The sequence below is a fragment of the Manis javanica genome, chromosome X (assembly GCF_040802235.1).
Source record: "Manis javanica isolate MJ-LG chromosome X, MJ_LKY, whole genome shotgun sequence".
Taxonomy (NCBI): domain Eukaryota; kingdom Metazoa; phylum Chordata; class Mammalia; order Pholidota; family Manidae; genus Manis; species Manis javanica.
Window position 1 is genome coordinate 31498758 of NC_133174.1, and position 23902 is coordinate 31522659.

Below are 23902 nucleotides of genomic sequence, written 5' to 3' on the forward strand. Positions count from 1 at the left end.
TTTATGTTTCTTAGGATGTTAAAGATTACAGACAGCCAGCTGTAACAAGTGTATATGTAATTAGTAACTCTCTGAAACCTCTGAAATAAACAGAGCTCCTCACTGCAGTACCAGGCATATGTGTTACCTGTACAGAGTTCAATTTTGCAAAAGATCTTTGGCAATAGCAATGCTGAGTCTCTTAAACACTGTACCTCATGTTTCATTAGCATGTTAAAGTTTCCCAAGCAGTGTAATAGCTCATATTTTTAAACCTCTGGTTGGACAGATGAGGATTCTGAGGGTCTTATAGGAGTCAGGTGACTTGGCCAAATTCACCATCAGTTAGCAACACAGCCAGAGGTCACATTTGATCTTCAAACATCCTTCCCATACTTATTTACGTCACATGGATTCCCTTTTCAGTGCTTGGATTTCACTAGTGAAGTACAGTAGCAATTTCAAAGAAATATTACAAGTTCATACATGATGCTCACAAGCTTTAACTGTCAGGAAACTAACATTCTGTTCATCTCCAGTGGCAACATTTAGAATTTTAGACTCAAATGTGACAGGATAAACTTGAAAGCCTGGAGTCCCATTAACTTCTCCATCTCCCTTCCCTTGATATCCTATCAATTGTTCTGATAGGTGGATTATAATCCCCACATCTCTTGCATGCATCCCATTTTCTATTTCCACAGCCCCAGTATGTGCTTGTGCCCTTGTTATAATGCAATAACTTACTCTGTCTCTTTGCCTTCATTTTCTCCCCACCGCTTATACAGTGTGCTGGATTAATGTTTTCAAAACACAATGCAGATAATGACATATGTCCCCTTGTTTGCCCTAGCTCTAAAGCTCTAATAATCTTCCTTTGATTATAGATTAAATTCTTAACTCCATAATCTGGCTCTACAATCTGGCTCCAATATTCCTTTCCAAACCTTGAAGAATCCTCCTTTCTGGGTGGGAGTCGCAAGCAGTGGTGTGGTGGGAGCAGCTCATGATTGCTTTCAAGAGCCAGTCTTACACCTCTCGTCCCAGCTCCACATTTGGCAGTGTCCCTTGGGTAGCTTGAAGCTGGCCATAATGGGAGCCTTTACACCACACAAATCAGTCAATGCCACAAATCAGGGCTTTTTTCTCTTTTGGAAGAGCTGGTAATTAAACGTTACCAGCACACCACCAGTTGCAAGGGAACCAAGGCTAAATCTGAGAGTGAGGGTTCCATATGGTATAGGAGACAAAGGTGTGGACACTAACAGCCCACATACCAAGTGAGAGATAAGAGGGCCTGGCAGAGGAGAACAGAAGCAGCATGTTGAAAAACTGTTTCCACAGAAGCAGACACTGAGAAAGGGGTTTGAGTTCAAGGGGTTTATGTGGAAGATGATCCCAGGAAGCACTGGTAGAGGAGGGAGGGAAGGGAGACGATGAAAGGAAGGCAGCTGATGTGGGTTGTGTGGATGAGCCCGGAACCACCAGGGGCAATTGAGGCTCAGCCCCACTGGTTGCCCACGTGGGGGTGAAGATTGAGTGGCAAGGAGGGGAGTATGCGTATCAGCTGTGGGCACTTGCACTCAGAAGGGGTGGGTATGTAGGGAAGACCAAACGCAAAGGGGATACAAACTGGACATGGATATTCATGGTCTTACGTTTTTCATGATTCACTTGGTGGTGGCAGGGCTTCATTTAAATGGTCAGTGTTGGGGTGACCTCCAACTGGGAACCACTTGTTGCTACCCCAAATGCCCTAATTGTTTCTTCCTCTGGGTCTGCTCACAGGTTCCTTCCTTTGCTGTAATATCTTTTGTAGCTCCCTCCAGTTTTGACAATTCCATGACTCTTCCCAGTGCATCCGGGATCAGTCCTACCTCCTCCAGGAAATGCTGTCTAATCCCTACCCCTACACCCTGATGAGGGAAGCTGGGTGAGAAACAAGCCAAGCTGGAGGTCCCATGGGGCTGGAAGATAGGGAGCAGGGAACAAGCCTCCCCCTTGGTTAGAATGGCTGGGGTGAGGAGACGGAGACAGAAGTTGTGCTCTGGCATCATTCCAGACAGTGCACTCCATGTGGGAAGGGACTCATCACTCCTGTTTATCACTGCATCCCTCGGGGCCTACCCAGCACAGAGACCCAGCTCATGGTGGCTGCACAATTATTGGCGGTGTCAGAGAAAACTGAGTGAATGGAGGGCTGAGTGAACAAAGGCAACTAGGTAGAGAGCCAAACTAAGCAGTTGAAGTAGAATTAGAGAAGTCAGGAGTCATGGAGTGGATCGATAAGAGCACCTGGTAGAATTCTGAAGATGAATGTCAAACCCTATAAGGTGTTTCCACGTGTGACCCTGATGTCATTTGAGATACTTATCTTTGGAGATTCAGTGAAATTGCCGTTAACCTCATCCCACTTGCACACTGAAACACGTTCTCTACCACAGCACTGCAGATGCTTCTAGATTCCTCCCCAAGCAGTTGTTTGTGTAGGTCACACACTTGACTGAAAATACCAGCTTTATATTAGCATGCAGTTCGACCTCTTCTCCCTGCAGACATACAGTTTCCTTCCCTGTTTTGTGGAGATCAATTTTTCTCTCCAAAACCTATCCAGCCACTGGCCCATTCTGCCTCTTCAAAGAAGCTTTCCCGTCATTTCAAACAAGATATCATCTAATCTCTGACTTGGGACATTCACCCTATACTGTCTTACCTCCATGCCTTTGCAAACACTTGCTTTTGCCTGGAATGGTCTCTCCAGAACCGAAGATTTGGCAGAGGTTTGGAAACTTCAGTCTTTCCTCTCTTTATCTCATTCTGCACGTAGAAGGAAATACTGTCAAGGCTTATTTTCTTGCTGTTACTAAGTATGACATCACCACTATCCCTGCCCCAAAATGGCCATAACCCTTTTTTGGCATTACATACATCTTTACCAAGCAGCTTACCTGAGTTTGCTTAAGTCATATAAATGGCCAGCAGAAACAGCCCCCACCCCTTTCCCTCTTCCCTGCTTCCTGCCCTCCCCTTTCCTGGGGTGATAGCACCTGATCCAGACCTCTCCTATGGGCTTGTATTATTCATGTTTATTTACTAATCATATTGCCCTCACTGCACTGTAAACTCTACAATGGTGAGCTCATCTTCCTTTTCTGAAGTTGCAGCCAAGCCCAGGATCTGGACACAGAATATATTTGAAAACATCGGATTTATAACTGTGGGTAAACGAATGAATATGAAGCTTTGGGTGGCCTTTATTGATCTGGAGGGGCCTCCAGGGGAGGAGCATATCACTTCTACTGACTGTGGAGTCCTTCTGGAATTAATAGACAACTACCTATTTATTGAAGACCTGACCATGTGTAAGGCACAGTGGGGGCTCCAGGACTGAGAGTGTTTTGCTATACCTCTACCCCCACTCCAGCTTCTCACCATCAAAAAATAGCTCCAGGGCATTTCTTTCTATTCATTTTCGTGGAAAGGCTGGGACTCAGAAGTAGGAAAGTAATATCACTGCAAATACTCAGGGCTGTCATGTTTACATCTGGGGTTTTGCACTGCCAGTTCATATTTTCTGAGTGAGTTATTTCTATGTACCTTCACAGCAGCCAGCACCGCAGTGCCTGGCATATATTAGACACTCAGAGAGCACTTGTCAATTGATTTTGTACAAGTATGTGACAGCATAAATACATTATGAAAAATGAGGAGTCTGGACACCAAAAGAGTCAGGATCCCTTCTTAAAAAAAAAAAAACACAGTGGGGGAGCTTGGCTTAAAGTTCAAATGCTCCTGTACCCTGCCCTGCATATCTCTAACCAGGGCAATTTGATAAGGTAGGTGAAGGGTGTTACTACCCTTTGCTCTCTCATTGCAATTGAAAGCATTCCTGGATTTTAGGTGGACCCCACTGGCTACCTTGGTGAGCATAGAATCATCCTTTTTGTTATCAAAAGAAGATGCTATTTAATTTGAGGAACCTGTTGAACAACGTGACTCTTAGAAATGGTCACCATCTCGTGGTTCGAAATTTTCGGTAAGTGATGGCCAGAGATTTAAATATGACTTAAGAAGCATGAGTAATAAATGAAGTTCTATTCCACAGAGGAGTGCAGCCTCAAAAGGCCTCTTTTTGCAGGGTATAGTGCCAGGTTCTACCTTTATTTGAGGTAGCTTCTCTAGTTCTAGCTGAGTCTTCCTTTCTTTGTCCTCTGCAACCAGATTTCATCGTGCGCTTGGGAAGGGAGGGGGTACTAACCGTGGCAGGTAGAGCAGACCAAGTGTTCTTGGCATCTTCTGTTTGGGTACATTCTGAACGAGCAACTGGCTGAAGAAAATTAGAGAAACTGCTTTATACAGGGCCTTCAGCTTGTATTTGGGTTTGCTTGGAAACAATATTATCATTCCAGGGCATGGGAGTTTAATCCATTCTTTAAAAAAACAAAAACAAAACAGGCCTTGAATAACAACTAAATATTTACAGAGTTGCTGCAAAGAGCCTTTTATGTGATGAGGAGAGGACAATGATATTTTTAAAGCAAAATCCAAATTTGAAATCTATCTCTGAAATTCTTGGTAGCATGGAAGAGGAGGCTGTCTCCAGTGATTTCATTACAGAAGCTACATACTGCTCACAGCCATTGAGCGTGTGGTGGAGGGTGGTATGCAGTGCATCCACGGGGAAGGGGACAGGGGTGATGAGCTAACTGGGAAACAAGGCCATCAAATTCGGACATCGTTGCCAGAGAGCTTCTGGAGTAGTTGCATGTTAACAATCAGACAGAATTTTCCCAGACTGTCTTTGCAACCTACACCAACCTCAAAACTACCCCCACTGACTTCCTAAAGGAAGAAGTTTCTAGTCTGAAGTTTTCTCGTGCTGTTGGGAAGTAGACCTGTGACAGTGGCCCTGGGCCTTTCTTCTCCAGGCTAGCTGACAGCTCTGGGGTCTTTGGACTCCACCATTAGCACCCCTTGGTGAATATAAGACTTTCAGAAGCCAGAAGGACATTATAAGTGATACTATAAATTAAGTGCATACATTAGAAGTAGGTGGGACCTCAGGGTCACAGAACAGTGCCTTCTCTTATTTTACAGATAAGGTTAATGAGTTCCCAAGAGATTATGGGGTTTACCAATTAGTGCCAGAGTTAGATGATGTAACACAAGAACCCGAAAGAAAGCTCAGGCTTTGGAGTCTAAAGAACTAGTTTCAAGGCTTGTCACCACCTTTTGCTGGCTATATGACCTTGAGCAAGTCACTAAACTTTTCTGTAATATTGATTCACCTATAAAATAGGAAAAAGAAATATCTGCTATGCCTACATTACAGGGTGGTTCAACCATTCATTTAATAAATAGTAATCAAGCACCTGCTTAGTGCCACACCCTATGCAAGGTGTTGGATGTACCATGGTAAATAAGATATTTCATTCCAGATACATGAAGTCAAAGTCTGGTGATAATCTGAGATAATGTGTGTGAAAGTGACAGACAAATGTTCATCATTTTATTATTGCACACCAATGAGTTACAACAGATAAAATTTTATTCTGTAGTTTTTGACAAAGAATCATCACTGTGCTGAAAATAATCAAGTGAATGAATAACCAAAGCTTGGAACTGAAACTTAAACTCTTTTTGGAAAATTGCAGCAATGACTGATTTGTTCTACAGTTATTATGGGTTAAATTTTTGCAAGTAAAACCTCTTCCAACATTTGGGCTCTACTAATATTCTACTGTCTGTAACCAGTAGCCAACCAACAATGCTGAAAATCCTGCACAGTGCATGGGGGCTGAGGTGAAAGCATGGCTAAATCAGCCCAAATCCATACCTGTTATTTGAAAATATGAAGGCCTTGAATCATCTATGTCATTAGAAACTTAGGAGCGTTGAGTCTCTATTGAAAAATGGGGTAACATTGAAATGGTGTTCTTATGTGACGTGGGTATTTTTCTTTCCTGCTCTTTTAGTTAGGTACACTGCATGCCAGCTAGATCAGGATTGCTGATCCCCAATAAGACCTACAGCCATACCGCCATGGACATGATAAAATAACAGCCTAAGTGAGGCTAAAGCAATCCATGCAGGCTCCTGGATCAATCATTTTTAGTCAATTATTACTATTTTTTTTACAAAATCAATAGGCTTACACACCAAGACTGCCAAAACCATGCAGTCTATAGGCTTTTCATCTCACAAACAAGGCTCTTGAGTCTGGCTCTGTTTGGATAATAGACAGTATCCTATGATTTGTTGCCTATTAGGGAAACCACTTATAGCCTTTAAAGAAACCACTAAAAAATATCTCTTTCTTTATCAGAGAAGACCAATTTGTACATGCAGCTCAATTCCATCTCACAAGTATAAATTTCTTCAGAGAATATTGAGCTAATTCTGTGGAAGTTATGGATTGGAGCTGAAGGTGACTAGTCTTCAAGTATTCCATTCCAGACCTAAGGGCTTACATAATTCATTATGTTCCCTTCATCCCACACACATGCCCACCTATACACACATGGATACACAGATGAAGTGATTACAGGCCATCCATGCTCTTGCATAGAGAAAAGAAAACAGTCCCCTTCGATCACTCATATTTTCTGGCATACCTGAAAATGAATGCCTTTTTAAAAACATATTTCCTGACTTCGGAAAACTATACAAGGCATGAGACCAGGAATGGAAGGGGGTATGATGTTTCCCTTGACCAGTGGTAGAATTTGGTTTTATTTCTATTTATTATTTTTAGTAATTTAGTAATTCAACAAAGGTAAAAGAGATACTATAAAGGCAGCCACAGATGTTTCCACAAGTTTGGGTTTCTAGCCCTTTAATAGTAGGTCTGCAAAAAGCTAACGCTCATCTGATTCTTCAATTTTCAGATGAGGGGAAATTTCACAGTTTTAGAATATTGACAATCTAGTGTATCTTAAACATTGCTTAGTCACCAAGTCATCAATAGTAATGCATACCACATTTGAGTATGTGACAACAGACAGGTTGCAAGTAACTTTTGTTAATAAATTATTATTATTATTGTTGATAATAAAGAAACCTGGAAATGATTTGGTTTTGAGTTTCAAATCAATAGCATCAGATTCAAGCACTTTGTGAAAATAAAGTCACTCTCTCTTGCACTCATTGCAATATGTCTTCTTGAGATAGGAAGAAAGGGAAGGAGCGAAAGGCTACTGCGAAGTCTGATGACTCTATTAGGACTCATGGGAAATCTTGTATTTATAAACTTCTTGAGTGCTGTGGAAAACAAAGATATGAAGGATCAATGATTTTAGTTCATTTTCTTAGTTTTTTCAGATGAGGAATTGAGGCCAAAGATGGAAAATGATCTCCCCAAGGTCATAGTTGAACTTGGATTAGAATTTGAATTTTTAAAACCATTGCTTTTTTCATTGTATTGCTTTGATTACTTTGATCCTTCCAATTTGATCAAGTTGGCCAATCTACCCTTGCACAATACCCTTTTTTTTTTTGTAGATATAACCAAAATATCTCAGTAAGGAAAAAAATGACAAGAAAATCCACCTTAACTTTTGTATCATTCTGCAACATTAAAGAAACAGCAAAATCTCAACCATTGGCTCATTGGCTCTCTCTTATGCCTCCAGAAGATAAAGTCTTTATCTCAAATTCTCCATGGAGATCAAAATATCATTTAACACTGAATTTTTTCCTACTACTCTGGCAAAGTCATTTTCTGAGTGTCCATATTTTACTCAACAAGCACTTTCTCTTCCAACAAAATACAATTATACAAGGCAACACATCCATGTCTCTCCCTATGCTCCAAGCACTTTACCAGAGTTGGAAAATGCAGAGTCTAGCAATGAAAGGTTTCATTCTGCCAGTAGTGAATACTCTTCCATTTTCTAGCTAGGAAGATATTTGGGTATAGTTAACACAGGATCTCCTATTACCTTGGCTTAATTTCTTAGCATTCAGTGATTTGGGGTTGAGAAATCTCTATAATTATTTCTTTCAAGGGATAAAATGAATGTAAAGAACTAGTCTGGCCTTTATCAAAAGCTCTGGCTTTAACCAGACTTCAGTGACAGTTTGATGGAAAATCTGTACATGGTTCCCATTGTTTTCTCCAATATTGTACCCTCCCTATTATGTGTTGGCATAAGTATGATAATGTGGTTTAGGTCTGGTTTACCAAGAAGACATTTGAGTACAAGAAGACCAAGCATTTTATGGGAATACTAAAATAGTGATTTTAGCCCTGGTTCAAGTGCTTGTGAAACCAGAGTTGGCCGATTCCAACTGAAGCATGGGGCCTCTGTGAGACCCTAGTAGTCATTTATGCCAGTGGGTTTACCTGGCTAATTCAAGTGTGGATTTATCATGAGAAACCAAGAAATGCTTGATACTGATCAGAAAAAAAGGGGGCTGTGGTGGAGGCATTTCAACATGGTATAATTATGGAGCTCTTCTACTTTTCTCTAAATTTTAAACAGCTTAGGAAAGAGGTCTGGCAGCTCCATTTTGGAGCTGAGGGGAGGTCTAGGAGGAGACAGTAAACAGGATAGGGATTTAAACTGGAACCATTGTGTTTACTTTCCTTTCAGTGATACATTTTCCTGGTTACCTCTTAATATCTGAAAAACAGGTCTTTTTCCTAAGTGAACATTTCCTGCTCCACTTCCTGGGTAGAACTGAGATAGGTACTGACTAGTCTAATGATTTTTCAATGGTGTAAACAGTATGACCCCTTCACCAGTTGAGGTGCAATTAAACAAAAATTCCAGTTGATCACTCAAGCCCTTACACGCCAGTATAACCAGATACACAGTATCTATCTCTCCACCCTTTTTGTGTCCAAGAACCCTGGGGACTTATTCTGTCCCAAAGGGATTCATGGGAGAGGGAACCCAAATATCAATAGAGTGCACTATTACTGCTGTACTTTGGGTTTGGCCCTCATGGTGCTGTGAGCTGAACCTTGTCCCACCAGGTCCTCGCACCAGATTTCCAGGTGTGTGTAACTAACTCAGACAGCTGTGCCTAGGATCCAAGGCTGTAACATTGTTCTAATGCATATGCACAACTACTGTTCGCAGTAGTGCAAATACTGTACCAGAGTGGTTGAGCCCTGAGGGATTTCGGCTTTAGCAACACACTAGGCCACAATCAATTCTCCTCCATGACTCGCAGGCCTTGTGTTCAGCCTGGGCCACAGCCCATACTTGCTCTTGCCTCAACATTAATTGTGTTTTGCAAGCTCTTGGCATCTTTTTTATCATCAGACTTTGGTCAGGGCCTTGAAAACCCATTATGACAAATAGCTCTAAATTCATTCCCAGAAATCTGCTGAATTTCTTATATATTGATTTATTTCTGCCCCAGAAACCTACTACCATTCATTCATCCATTTACCTAAAAATTTTTATGGAATGGCTACTATATCCCAGACACTGCAATGAGCCCGGGGCATATATTAATGAATAAAACAGACAGGATCCCTGACATCATGGATTATACAATGCAATGGGAAGGTAAAAAAGTAAGCAATGAGCAGACACATAAATATGTATTAAAAATTGTGCCAAGTGTTATGAACAAAATGAAGGCAAGATGGAGACCACTTGGTACAGTCAGGGAAGGAATCTTGCAAAGGTGGTATTTAAGCCCCCAGCCTGAGGACGAGAAGGAGCCAGCCTTGAGAGCTGAGGGTCGAGTGTTCTGGGAAGAGAGGATGGTACATGAAAAAGTCCTATGATGGGAAAGCATTTGGAGTGCAGGCAGTCCTTCCTTTGCATGGTCCCAATATGCAAGAATTTCACTTATCACAGTTGAGTTAAATAACACCAGGTTTCCAAGTACACAGTTCAAGTTTAGTTGCTATGGTATATTAAATGTGAGTAGCTGCATAAAGTGAAAGCTTCATCATTAGCCCTTCAGTCCACAAATCACTGTGTAAATAACAGATGCACATCATGATCAGTGACCAATCGCATCACTTCTTTCAAAGTCTTTGGTGATTGCTCACTGCATATCTGTTATCCAAGTTTACAAACAGCAAAGAGTATATTTGTGCTGCTTTCATTTCTCTCAGAGATAAACCTACGCTACATTTTATAAAAACGGATAACGACAAGAAGGAATTGTCCAACAGAGATGGAAGTGCAACAAAGAAATAAAACAACAGAAGCAGTTAAATTTGAATCAAATGTGAATGTATTTATAGAAGAAAGAGCTGACATTGGGATTATTGACCCTGCTAGTGATTGAGGGACTCTAGCTGTGCAACCAGAACGAAGTTGTTCTAGAGCAGGTGCTGCTAGCAAAAACAATTCACACTAAGGGAATTCTTCAAGATACTTCACAACAGCGAAGGTGCAAAGGATATGTTGGAAGTTGATCCAAACTTAGAAAGGAGTGTGACAGTGTACCAAAGCATAGACAAGATCTTTTGCTCCGGATTGTAAATTATATGCTCTGCAGTTGGCATGAACTATTCAAACTACTCTTGATAGTTTTGTACAAAGAAATCAAGTGCTATAATTCTCTATGTTTCTAATGTTTTAAATTACAGCGTACTAAATAGATATAGGTTTTACTATATTTTTTCATTACCCTATGCATTTATAACTGACAATAAGAGGATTTTTAAGGTTTTGACAAACAATTTGAAAGTCACAGAACAATTATGATCTTCTCCATTGATTATTAAGGTTTCAGATTTAATGGTTATTTACAGTCCCACACTACTGTGCAAAGCCAGAACTGTCCGTATTTTTTTAAAAAAAGGGTATCTGCTAACATTTACTGGAGGTAAGATTCCAGGGCAACAAGAGTGAGAGCAACACTGTCAGCGGCTGCCACGTGGAGACTGCAGGCACGAGGAGGTATTCGTCTAAATCACTTGTGGTCGAAGAAAATGAATCTGAAATAAGGTTTCTGTTACCATACACATTTTTAAATGAAAGGTCTGGACAAAAAGGGAAGATTCAAGCAAGATGTTTGTATCTTCTTTCAGGCTCTAAACCCAACTCCGTCAATGGAGAAATAAAAAGAGCATCATCTCACAATGAGATCCCAACAGCAGAACATTAACCCTCACCCTCAACCCAGCCTTAACCCCAGCTCCAACTAAAAAACTTCTTGAAGTGTGGAAAGGGCATATCTGAGAAAACCCCAGAGACCTTTTACCTCTCCCTATCTGTCTTCTGTTTGGGTGATAAGAGCTGGAAGTTGGAGCTTTTTTGAAGTAGCTAAAGGTGTCATTGGGCCTCCTCTTTCATCATTAATTTCCTATTGCCTTTAATGGAAATGGGAGAAAATTTAGTTCCCTGCAAATTTTCCGTTTCCTTCTCATGTCCAATTCTTTTTCTCTGAGATTCAATAGAAACACCACCACAATTCTAAGATGTATGATATTCTTTTAAATGAAACTTATAGTTCTGTGAGGATTTAGAAAATAGATACAACCAAACCCTGCAAGGGCTGAGAGTGGGGCTGGGTATTGAATCCCTCAAGTGTAGCAGTTTGGACATTCAGCATTTGTGGGATACCAAATAACTGGGAATCTGAGCTTGAGCTCTAGGCAAAAAATAAGGCCTCAGAATTAGCTCCTGGGTTGTTTTCCCTGTTGCTGATGGATGTGAGTTCATAGTGAGGTTTCCCAAATTCCTTGAATCCTAGGGAGCAGGGTTTTCCAGCAAAGATTCCCCCCCCTTTAAAACTAATATTGGAGGAAGTCTGAAGCCATGGAACATTAATGTTTTATTGTAAGACATACAGTCAAGAGAGTTTAACCTCCGTGATTTTACGTTGCTTGGATCTTATCCCAGAAGAAAAAACTATTTTCAAGGCTACTCTAAATGTGAATTGGGAAAAATTAAGCTGTCCATTCCAGGCCAGACATGTTAAACCTTTTTACAGATTCCCCAGAAGAATCCAGCTGACCCTGAGAAATGCATGAATATCAGTCAAAAGGTTAACATCTCAACAATATCAGTATTTGTATATTCCAAGTGTTGCTTAAAATTATCACTAATTAATATGATCAGAACAAAACATGTAATCAAAATACAGATGTAAAAAAAATTTCCTGCCTAAATGCTATGTCTCTAATTATCAAATTACTATTGCTACTATCCAGTCTTGGACTCAGTTTTATAAGCTTTTTACTAGGGTCTCAGTAGAAGGAAGAAAATGAAAGTCTGTTCTAGAAACTTCTTTAGCCAGTAAAATATTTTTGTATGCTTGTAAGTTCACTTTTAAAATATTTGGTTCTACTTATTCTAAACTTCTCCATTTTTATTTATTTTTATGTTTTGTAATGTGCATCATTAGGATAGTAACCCATTTATTATAAATAAGTAAACATACATTGTAGATCTATGTTCAAAATTTTTCAATGTCGTCATCTGTAACAAACAAAATTGAGGAGGACTGTTTCAAGGAAATTTCCATCTGGACAGCATACGAGTCATATATTTTTAAAAGTTGAAGACAATGGCACATCTTTGAAATAGGAATGTTGCCCAAAACTTGCTCTACATATAAACTGAAAACACTAATTTCTGTTGGAGTTGAAAATGTCATTAATATATTAAATCAATCAGTCAACCATTAGCCAACTTATCACAAACCCTTGGTTTTTATGAATGTTCCTTTCCTTACTAACTAGAATCTCTGAAGGGCTTGATCTCACAAAAGGTCTACTGAGAAAAATGTATTCATAACTACTGAACATTAAGTGAACCAATCAACTCTGCCAGAAAGTTGGACATTTAGTGAAAGAGTCATTTGTTTAAGTTATTTGACATCATGCAGTGGAAACAACAATTTGAGTGCATTTGTGATTTTCCAACCTATCATCTAGTCACCATTGCAAAAAGACATAACTAAATCCCACCAGAGAATTTACTTTTCATCTCAAAGAGCACAGGCTCTTTTCTTAGGCTGGTATTTAAGCATGATCTTTTTGTAACAGTTGTTTTATACTCCTACTAAAATTAATGTTCAATACATTAGTGAACTGCAATTTGATCCTAGTTGTTCAGAATTTCTAGTGGTATAAGTACTAATTATTATTATTATAAAGATAACACTGGGAATAATGAAAGAATAAATGTCTGTTTTACATATCGATCATCCCAAGCAACAATTACTGTCATCACAATATTAAAATGGGCCTTTCTGCCTCTGTTTATGTCCAGGCCTAATAGGTTCTGACCCTTCCTCATTCCAAAGTGAAATGCTAGACCACTAAAACAGGACTTGCAAAGGAGATAATAAGAGGTAGTTTTGCAACCCATTGGTGACCACCTCCAGCTTCTCAAATGGATTTCAGATACTAAGAGATGGGTTGTAGATTAGAAGATTTTTGAAGTGTTACCATTGTGTATGATGTGCCCCACATGGAGGGGTACTCTTCCCTCACCTTAAACCTAGAAAAAGTGGCCCCAATGGCACCAATCTCTTCAATGGGAAAGCTTGGAGACACAGTACACTGATGCCAAGCCTATACTTGGGAAATCTAAAGGAAGAAGGATTGGCTGGCTAGCTGTTTTGGCGACAGAACAAGAGAAGAGTCTAGACTGGGATGGACCTGACTCTTGGCAGAACAAAGGTCACAAGGGCTTCCCATGAACCAATATGGATTGAGAAAGAGACCTAGCATGGTACTGTTTCACATCATGACCAAGAGACCTCATGAAGGGGTGGGGAGATCACAGCAAAAAGAGTCTTGGAAAAGTATTCCCTTAGGTGGCAGAGGAAATGTAATTATTGGCCTTCGAGGACTGCTGTGAGAAATTCCCAGTGATAAGGGCATTCCCACAAGAGAAAGAGTCAGTCTCAGGCACTTACACCAATGCCAGATTGCTAGAACAGAATCACACTTTGCCTGGCCCTTAACTCCTCACCTTCCCTTGACTTTAGTGGTAGAAACTGAAGGCAAGGAGACAGAGGAAACAGCCCAGGTTCCCTCTTCTCCCTGTAAAGGAGACCAGCTTGAATTAGGCATGAGCTGGAAGGAAGAAAGTTTTAACTAACTTGCAGTACATTTCTGAAAGGTAAAAAAATCATTACTATTATTACACATTATTTTACTGAGACTCTTTGAGAGATTAAGTAAGCAGAGGACTTTTAAAACATTTTTTATGAAAGTTACTAGAAAAGCCACAGGGTCCATTGTATTTGAACAGGGACAAGTAAAGAACAAATTTCCAAGAATAGATTTGAAGGGCAGTAGGTGAAAAAGAATGAAGTTGTTTCTATTGTATGTACATTATAAATTCTGTTTGTGTAATCTAAGGATTTCAATAATAGCTAAAATTTATCAAATGCTTATTATATGTCAGGTACTATATGATTTCATTTATATCAATACTATATTATATCATTTCATCCTGTCAACCCTAGAAGTTGTTATTGTCATTTTCTAGTGAGAAACTGCGGCTTTCAGAGAGAGGTTAAGTAACTTGCATGAAGTTGCCCAGCTAGTAAGTCTAGCAAAGCACCCATATGACTATAACTAGTAAATAATAATTCTACCTCTCCACTCAAATTTTTCTTTTCTATCGACATCCAAAATACTGGGTAACTAAAATGGACCATGCAGCCCTATCAATTTTAATGCATGAGCCCTTTGCACAGACACATGAGGCTACATGTGATTTGCTACTTTTTATTTCAAGAATAAAACAACGAATCACCATAGGACATGGGTTTTTTCCTTAAATATGTATTTCTCCTTTTGTTGTAGCTGTGGACAACCACTACAAAACAAAGTACAGCTGAAAGGTCGTGACCTTCTCACTCTGAAGAACTTTACAGGAGAAGAAATCAAGTATATGCTGTGGTTATCAGCAGATCTGAAATTTAGGATAAAACAGAAAGGAGAGGTGTGTAGCATTTTCGTCTTCTCTTCCACGACCACCAGTAAGCCATTTTAAAGACAGCCTTTCCAAAGAAAGAGGGAAAAGAAAATACATTAAGATTCCTAAACAGTAGCTAAGTAATGAAACTACACAGTCAAGGTACTTGATTATTACTGAGTGTGCAGGCACATAAAAAGCATAAAAATCAGTTATTAAATGACAAGTCATTGTACTTCTTTCATTTGGAGAGTTGACATTCATTACTAACTATATCAGAACCTAAGGAGCTGTTCCTCCAGAAAGATTTTATTTTTATATCTCCTTTCTTTTCTCTGCATGTTTTCTATCAAGTTAAAAACAAGGCTGAGACTTTGTTTTCTAGCAACAAATTTCAATTGTGCATGAATAACAGATACATGATCATTAGGATGATGTCAAAAAATTCACAATGATGTGACAGTGCTGGAAAAATGTAGATTAGCAAAAAATAATTAAATGGTGAACAAGTAGGAGAAGAGATGGGATATGGTGCTTACCTATAAGCATCATTCTGCATTTTGAGCAATTTATGTTTGAAACACACTTAGTTAAAGCAGCAGCTTCATTTAGACTGCTTAATTGTGAAAACATTTTTGTATTTCAAGCTTGTGCAGAAGCATTTTAAAGAGTTGGTTTCAGGTTGAGAAAGTTTTACACAACCTTCATTTTCTTATCTAGTTTAGTAGCTCCCCAAGTTCCTAAGATCAGGAGTTTCTGGAAACAGGAGTGACTCCAACGGCTACGGGTTGACAGTCTCACACAAGACCGGAAATAAGGAGAAAAGGTCCCCCAAGATCCCAGGCCTGTTCTTCACACTTTGAGTGTGAGGGAGATTGGCTGGCAGGAATCTATTTGTTTTAGAATTCATTTTATCAGGAAGTCCATCTACATAACCAGAAGGAGGAAGAGCCCCACACCACACCCAAACTCCCCAGTTGTTTCAAAGGACTTCAGAAATAAAGCCTTTGTACTCCTATGAGGAGGCATGGTGAAAGTGTAGGTGAAACTCTGGGCTTCACTTTATGAGTCTTCATGTCCCATGTTGCAACAGGGTAGCATATTCCTAGCAGACAAAACACTTCCAAATCAAGCATCTTCAAGGTCATTGAACATTCATAGGCATTTCCATGGATTTAGGTAAGAAGGCGGTTCTAGTATGAAATATTACTGTACTTTGGAACAAGTGCTCAGGTTGAACCCAGAGCAAATAATAAGACTTTCTAATTACATGTCAGTAAGCTGGGGGAGCTCCTCTTCCTCTCCCCCATTTGTATGGAACATAAAAAAAATGCTTGAAGTTCACTTTGAAAATAGTGTTTTGAGTATTTACTTGGAAGCAGTGATTAAGTATTCTAACATTTTCTGAAAATGTAAAGAATAAGTTTTGAAACATAATCCTTGATATTAGATATAAAGCATACTTTTCATTTTAATTGTACTCTTGTCCTTGCTTTTCAGTATGTGCCCTTATTACAAGGAAAGTCACTGGGAATGATTTTTGAAAAAAGGAGTACTCGAACAAGATTGTCCACAGAAACAGGTGAGGCCACAGACAAACTCGCTCCTGTGTGAAGAGGGGGCTGGAGGGTGAGGACCTGGGAGGAGTAGCCCTGTAGGGGGGGTTTGTCTCTTTCGCAACCACAAAAGGAAAATGTTGTCCCTGGGAGTAGCAGTGCCAGCCTTTGCATGCTTTTTCCAATTCTCACAGAGGCTGCAAGCAAAAAGGTGAGCTTGGAATTACAGGAAGATTTGAGTAGAAGTACTAAATAGCTCTTAATGTTCAGTACAAAATGCAAGTGGGCACAAATTCTCAGACCTCAAACTCATGCGGGCAAGAAATGTGTATTTTTGTCATACATAAAGAACTTTTCCTTGCTTTTACCGATTTTGCTGGGTAGGGAAAACCTAATCTCTGCAACACTAGGCAATCCTCAGCTGTTTCAGGGTTTTACGTTATTGATTTAGGGCCTCCTCTCCCCTTCCCCGCCGTCATGGTCAAGTCCTGGAGAGCATCTGAAAGTCCAGACATCTAGGGCTATAGCGATCTGGTCATTGGTCATCAGGCAGCATCATCAAATGTCCATGCTGCAGGCTGCGGAGACTTCTGTGTCCCCATTGGACCCTGGCTGTCTTCCGTTCACTGTGGAATTTGCTTCACTCAGATCACAATACCTGAAACTATCTCTTGGTTTAGCTCTCTCAGCCTCTTGGCAGCTCTCTAAGCCACACTGGACCCAGAGATACTGTAAGACTCTCTCTACGCTATTGTTCCTTCCTCATGCTGGGTGCCAGGGAGCATAACATTTGCTGCCTCCTTTGCCTCTTAAAAGTGAGACATAGGTGTTCTCAGCTCTGGAGTTTCCCAACGCATCTGAAATTTCCACCTTGCTCCCCACCCTTCCATGCTTGGCCTATGGGAGAGACAGAAGGATACAGTGTCAAAGGTCCATCAATTTCTATTTCTGTTGCTTCTTCTCCTTTTGTTCCTCTTCTTCCCCTTCCTGGTCCAGTTTTGGAGGCCAGGTGATAAAGCAGGAGGCAAAAACTGGCTCTGACTCTCCATGTATTCTTTCAAATCTACTGTTTGTGCCTGGAATCCAAGGCTGCTGAAATTCAAAATTTCTTTTTCTCTTAAGCTATTATCTCTCTAATGAGTTTCAAAAAGCCTATTTGAAACTCGTAAGCCACACATCACCTCTTTTCTTTTTCTCTGAATTTCTGCTTTTTCAGACCTCCCTTGAAACAATGATATGACAGCATAAATGGGCAAATGGATAGAAACAAGGGGGAGGCACCACAAATAAAAATATATTAGTTGATTCTTCAAAGATCTTGTTCTACTTAAAAGCATTGAAGCTTTCTAGGGCTTAGAAGCAAACAACAGTTTCATGAGGTTCTTGCCTTACAATGATCAGTAATGAGTTTCTCCAAATATATAACAAAATGAAGCTCAGAGGGATTAAGTGGCTTGCTAAATTCACTTAATTAATATAAATAACACCACGATTGAAATCTCAAATTCATTGTTCTTATTAATCCACTCTTTGCCACTTGAGGGAAAGGAGGAAGAGGGGAAACATAAAAGATGTCACCTAATCTTTACAGACCTAGGAAGAAAATAAATGAGAACATTTTGCTCTTTAAAGCTGGCTCCTTTAAGAGATCACGTTGACATCTGACTATATAGTAAAGGAAAAACACATCGTGTGTAAACCAGCCAGTAATTTTCAAATTCTGCTTCCTTTCAACACTTGTCTTCCATAAACTGGACAGAATTGTATTTTACTTTACCATTTTTTTCCTGTTAGTACTTAAGATAGGTGTTCTTTTTGAAGTCATCAAGAGAAGCCATTATTAGTAGGTAGAAATTTCTCAATTTCAAGTTTTCTAAAATTTGTTTTTCTTAGTTGTTGCTGTTTTCTACCACTTTTCTCTGTTCAAATGTTATTTTTTCCATCACTGTCCCTGAATAAGTGATTAGTTTTGCCATTTACATTTAATGTGGCAGTTAAGCAATTAATAAAACCAGGAGTGAAGACTTCATAAGCCTTTGGGTTCAGACCCTGTGCCAAGTGCTCTTCATTAATTACATGGATAATCTCATTTAATCCTGTGACAACTTTATAAGGGTAAGAGAGAAACAGGCTAAAACAGGTTCAGCAAATGGCCCACAGACACATAGCTAATAAATGGCAGAGTGAGGACTGGAAGCTAATATTAAATGTATTTTTAAAATATCTAATTTAATTCAGACATGTAATAGTCATGTTTTATTCCAGGAAAATTGTTTCTACAGGAGGCAGTAAGCATTCTGTTAAATTATGGTTTTCTATAAATAAGTGCTCTGAAACCTACACAGAATTGCAAACTGTAACCACAAATACATGAGGAAAGGAACATATGACCATCAAACGTCACAGTTCACAGAGTATTCATCGTTATCCTCATAAATACCCATGGGGCTAATTTCATATGGCATTCTGCCAAACTCAATGGTAGGAGAATCCATCAGAGTAAGTAGTTGCTTTGAATGCTTATGGAAACAGTAAACCTCAACCCAAAACATGGTAGAGGATTCCTCTTGTGTGCATGTGCATCTTAATAATTCATCAAAACCTCCTACCTTGGTATTTAGACTGAAAACAGGATGTAAACTGTCTATCACTGCCCCAGATTTGTGCCAGCCTCTGGGTTGAGGTGATCCTCACAGGATGGCCTTGAAGATTTCATCCCAAGCCTGAGTTGCAGAGATACAGTAGTATTTCTACTTACCTCAGGGGACAGAATAAAATTCATCACCCAACTTGAGACATATTAACTGCTCATGTACTATTTCTATTAAAGTATAACATGCCTACAAAGAGTGCACAAATCCTGAAGTGTATAGCTCAGTGAGTTCTTACAGTGAACACATTATTGTAACTAATACCCAGATAGAGAAACAGGATGTTAGTAGCACCCAGTGGCCCTCCCTTATATCTCCTTCCAGTCGCTACTCTCCCCACCCAAGGGTAACCATTATCCTGGCTTCACAGGATGAATTTTGCCTGTTTTTGAACTTTATATAAATGGACCCATTCAGCATATGCTCTTTTTGTCTGGCTTCTTTTGCTCAGCGTTCTGTTTGTGAGATGTACCGATGTCGCTGTGTGAATTTTTAGATCGTTCATTGCTCACCCACTCTTTGTGTATGCCTGCCTGGCAAACTGCTCGATTCTCCTGTGGGTTACTGATGATTATATTCTCTTAGCAAATGAATTGAGTAGATAGATGGATACATTTATTAATCTTGGTGAGTGCAGGAGTCCTAGGAGTCCTAAGAGATGGGTCTTTTCATTATTTAACATTGGTATTTGACTTTCAAGGTGAAATAGAAGCTGGTACTTTCCAAGCTATTTCAAGTTCATTATCTTTACAAAGGTGGCAATATAAGAATCATGGTGCTTTTCTGCAGGTATCAAAGTGATGCACAGAGAAGTTAATGACTGCCTTAGTTCTACCAGCAAGAGCCCCCAGTGCCTTCCTATTCCCAGTGTATGAATTCAATTTATATACCTTCTTTCAAAGCTTGTGCAGGTATCTGTGAGGAAAAGAAAGACCAAAATTAGATGTACTTTTATTTTCCCAGACAGAAATTAAGATATTAACAGCAGAAATCCTTTGTTCCAAAATATCTGATGTGAACACATTAACAAAAGAAACATATAAAAGCAGACTTCTCTGGATTAAGGGTGAAGAGGAAGCAGAGACCTATCCTTCTGCCCTCCTGTCCTCAGCAACGGCAGCTTCTGGTGACCTTATAGAACATCTGACACCCTCCCCAAAGCACTTATTGCCATCCAGGTCTGATCGACTGGCAAATGCTTGATTTGTGCTTTAGACTGGACTGGGGTCTGAGGCTTCTTTTGATCTGTCACCAAAATTGCAGAAGCAATTCTTTCTTTGAGGCAGTGTCCCCTCATTTTATCTCCTTCAAGAATTGCTGAAGGCCTTGACTCCTACTTCTTAATATTTCCTATCACCCTTCTTCCAACCCCTACCTCCTAAGTCCAGGCTTGATGGTGATCTTCTTTATAGTACAAAGGGAGAAATGAAAAGAAAACAAACAAATCCTGGGTTGTTACAGTAAAAGGACTTCTAGTCAGAGTAAGAGTACAAGTTGGAGCAGACCTGCTAGGTCTTGAACTTTGTTTGGAACCTTCCTAAATAGACCTCAACCCTCAATGACATTAATCCCTGTGTTAGGCATACAGTCTGTGCAGTAAATACTTTCTTGATGAATGTGCAGTACTCATATTTGTTTAGGTGACTTTCCCTCTTTAGAAACATATTAAGTGTTTAAGAGCAATTACTGATTATAATCATCATTAAACTCTACTAGCTCACTTCACACATAATAGAAAATCAAGTTCTGTTAACAAAATTAGGAGATGTTTGGAAATAAAAAGAATGGGTCCTCTTTCCAGAGTCAAAATCCCTTCTACATTCATTCATCAAGTATTTGTTGAGCACTTACTATGTACCAGTATTTATTCTAGGTTCTTGAGTGTGATACAAAACAGAAAAATCAGTGAACATAACAGAGGAAAATCCCTGCCTTCATGGAGCCTACATTCTAGTGGCTACCCAGACATAAACAATAGATACAGTAAATAAGTGGATGATACAGTATGTTGGAAAGTATTAAGTGCTTTCAGCAAGGAGAAGAATGTGTCCGGAACTGAGGAAAAAGCATGTACTCTATTGTTTGGACTTTGACTTTTATTCAGAGTGAAATGGGAAATCTTGGGAGGGTTTTGAACAAAGGAGGGACATGATCTAACTTATATTTTGAGAGGATTTCTTTGATGGCTCTGCTGGGAATAAGTTGCAGGTGCATGGAGTAGAGAGAAGAGAGAAGCAGTGAAGCCTGTGTCAAGGTAGCTATAGTACCTAGAGACTCAAGCCAAAGTGGTAGCAGAGGAAGGGGTAAGAGTGACAGATTCTGGATATGTCTTGAAAGTTGAGCCAACAAGATTTCTGATGTATCAGTCAATAGAGACATCAAGGATGACTTCAAGGTTTCTGTCTAAGCAACTGTGAGCAGGATGGACTAGGTGAAGCAGGATGGACAGGAAGACTGGCTTCAGTTTTGGAAATGTTGAGTTCGTGATGTCTATTAGACACACGAACAAATATGTTGAAAAGGCAGTTGAATATTAGAGCATGGAAGTGAGCTTTGGCCTGAGATATTTGGGAGTCATCAGCATGTAGATGATATTTAAGGCCATGGGACTTGATGGGATTATAAAGGGATAGAGAGAAGAAGACCAAGGACTGGCCCTAGGACATATCAACATGAAGAGGTCAAGGAAAAGAGAAGAGACTAGCAAAGGAGATTGCAAAGCAGCAACTACCAAGGCAGATGTAAAAGCAAGAAGGTGTGGTATCCTGAAGGAACTGTAAAGGAAGTTTGTCAAAGAGAAGGTGGTGAACAAACTTTGTTAAATGCTGCTAAGTCAAGAAAAATGAGAACCTAAATGGCCCTAGATGTAGCTCTGTGAAGGTCACTGGTAACCTTGCTGAGAGAAGCTTTGGTGCAGTGTTACAGGGAGCCAAAGCCTTATGGGAATAGGTTGAGGGAGATGAGAAAAGAGGAACTGAGAGAGAAAGAAAAACCAAAGTTTTGCTGCCAAGGGGGCGAAGAAGTAAAGGGATACCTTAGTAGGGGAAATCGAGGCAAGAGAAACTTTACAGTTGTTTTAATTCATGAGTGAAAAAATGAGAATATCCTATTCAAGATGCAGGTAATGTAAGGGAGGAAGGGAAGAACCCACTAGAGCAATGTTCTTGAGTAGGCAAGCAGGCTACAGCTTCTAGTGCATACATGGGGCACGAAAGATTCATCTACACTTAACAAGGAAAGCAGAATAGGGGTACAGAGGTTGGCAGGTGGGCAAATGGGGAGGGGGAATCTGGAAGTTCTTTGATTGCTACCATTTTTTTCAGTGACTTGAGGGCAAGGTCATCAGCTGAGTGCTGACCCTACTTTCAAAATATTTCAAGAATCCAATCATCGTTTCAGCTGCCACTACCATGGCCCAAGCTACCAACTCTCACCCAGATTTTTGCAATAGTCTCCTGACCAGTCAGTCTCCCTGCTTCTGCTCTTGCCCCACTACACATGTTCTATTAAAACATAAGTCTGATTTTGTCATTCCTTTACGCCAACCCTCCAATGGCTGCCCATCTTACTCAGACAAAAGTCAAAAAAGATGAGAATGGGGTAGGAGCTATCCTCATCTGCTCAGATGTCTACAATAACCTCACATTCCATGGAGAGTTGAAATGTGGTAAGGGTAATACGTGAATTGTGCTTAGCTTTGTCTTGGTTGGAGGATAAATGAAACAGTACAATGACCCTTTGACTTTGCTGACTTTTAGTCACTTAAAACTACCACTGCAATACTTTTGCCTGTTCCAGAATTTCATATAAATGGAATTATATGTTGTCTGCTCTTTTGTGTGTAGCTTCTTTCCTTCAGCCTAATGCTTGTGAGATTCATCCATGTTGTGTGTATTAGCAGTTCATTCCTTTTCGTTACTGAGTAGCATTCCAATGAGGTATCATTTTCATGTACTTCCCTTGGTTCCTCATTTTGCTTTGCTTGGGAATTTCCTATCACAGAGGTTGGAGAGCTTTAAAGATTTTGACTTTTTCAACTGATACATGCCAGTTCCTCATGATTTTGTTTCCTGCATTGGTTCTTTTTTTCAAAATGCTTTTCTTCTCTTACTTTTATTGTAGGCTTTGCACTTCTAGGAGGACACCCTTGTTTTCTTACCACACAAGATATTCATTTGGGTGTGAATGAAAGTCTCACGGACACAGCCCGGTTTGTAAATTTTCTTCTCTTTAAAGTTTATTTCCAAAGCAATGGATACATTTCAAAAAGAACATATGCTTCTCTTTAAGTAATGTAGTTTTCCCCTCAGTGCCCTTTGCACTGTTCTGTTTTCCTTCTCTCCCTCTGTACTTAATGTTCTGAATGCTTCTCCCTCATCCTCTAGCCACTTTCCATGAGTTACGATAATTTTTTTCTTAGCAATATGAAGAGGTTTCTAATTATAAAATTTCAAACGTAAAGAAATGTAGAAATCATTTTACAATTGAAGAAATGCAGGTCCAGGAAAATTCACATGTTCGATGACTCATAACTAGTTAGCATCAGAGCAGGTAATATAATATTAATAGCTAATGGTTATCGAGCATTTATTATGAATCATGCATTATTTTAACTCACTTAATCCTTATAACAACCCAAATAGATTGGCTTAAAGAGGTGAAACAACTTAATTAGGGACATACTAGCTGCTATAACACAAAATCTCAAAATGTCACTAGCTTAATATAGTGCCAATATTCCTGACAGGTAAGAGGGAAGGACTGATTACTTATTTGGCTATTCAGGGACTGTATGAGAGTGGCTCTACCATCTTCAACACATGGTCTCCAAGATCACCTTGGGTGTCAACATCTATCCAGG

General features: G+C 39.7%; 1 protein-coding gene across 3 annotated transcripts in view; it reads left to right on the forward strand.

Annotated features, from left to right (window-relative positions):
• Positions 1 to 3789: 3789 nt before the first annotated feature.
• OTC (ornithine transcarbamylase) overlaps positions 3790 to 23902 on the forward strand; it is a 62367-nt gene continuing 42254 nt past the window's right edge. For all 3 annotated transcript variants that reach the window (XR_001853765.3, XR_001853764.3, XM_017664937.3), the window contains exons 1-4: positions 3790 to 4015; positions 14723 to 14861; positions 16335 to 16416; positions 23164 to 23251. Coding sequence is in view for 1 of the 3 variants with exons in the window: in XM_017664937.3 (XP_017520426.1) it covers positions 3939 to 4015; positions 14723 to 14861; positions 16335 to 16416; positions 23164 to 23251 (386 nt within the window). In the remaining 2 variants the exon portion in view is untranslated. The remainder of the gene's footprint in view (positions 4016 to 14722; positions 14862 to 16334; positions 16417 to 23163; positions 23252 to 23902) is intronic.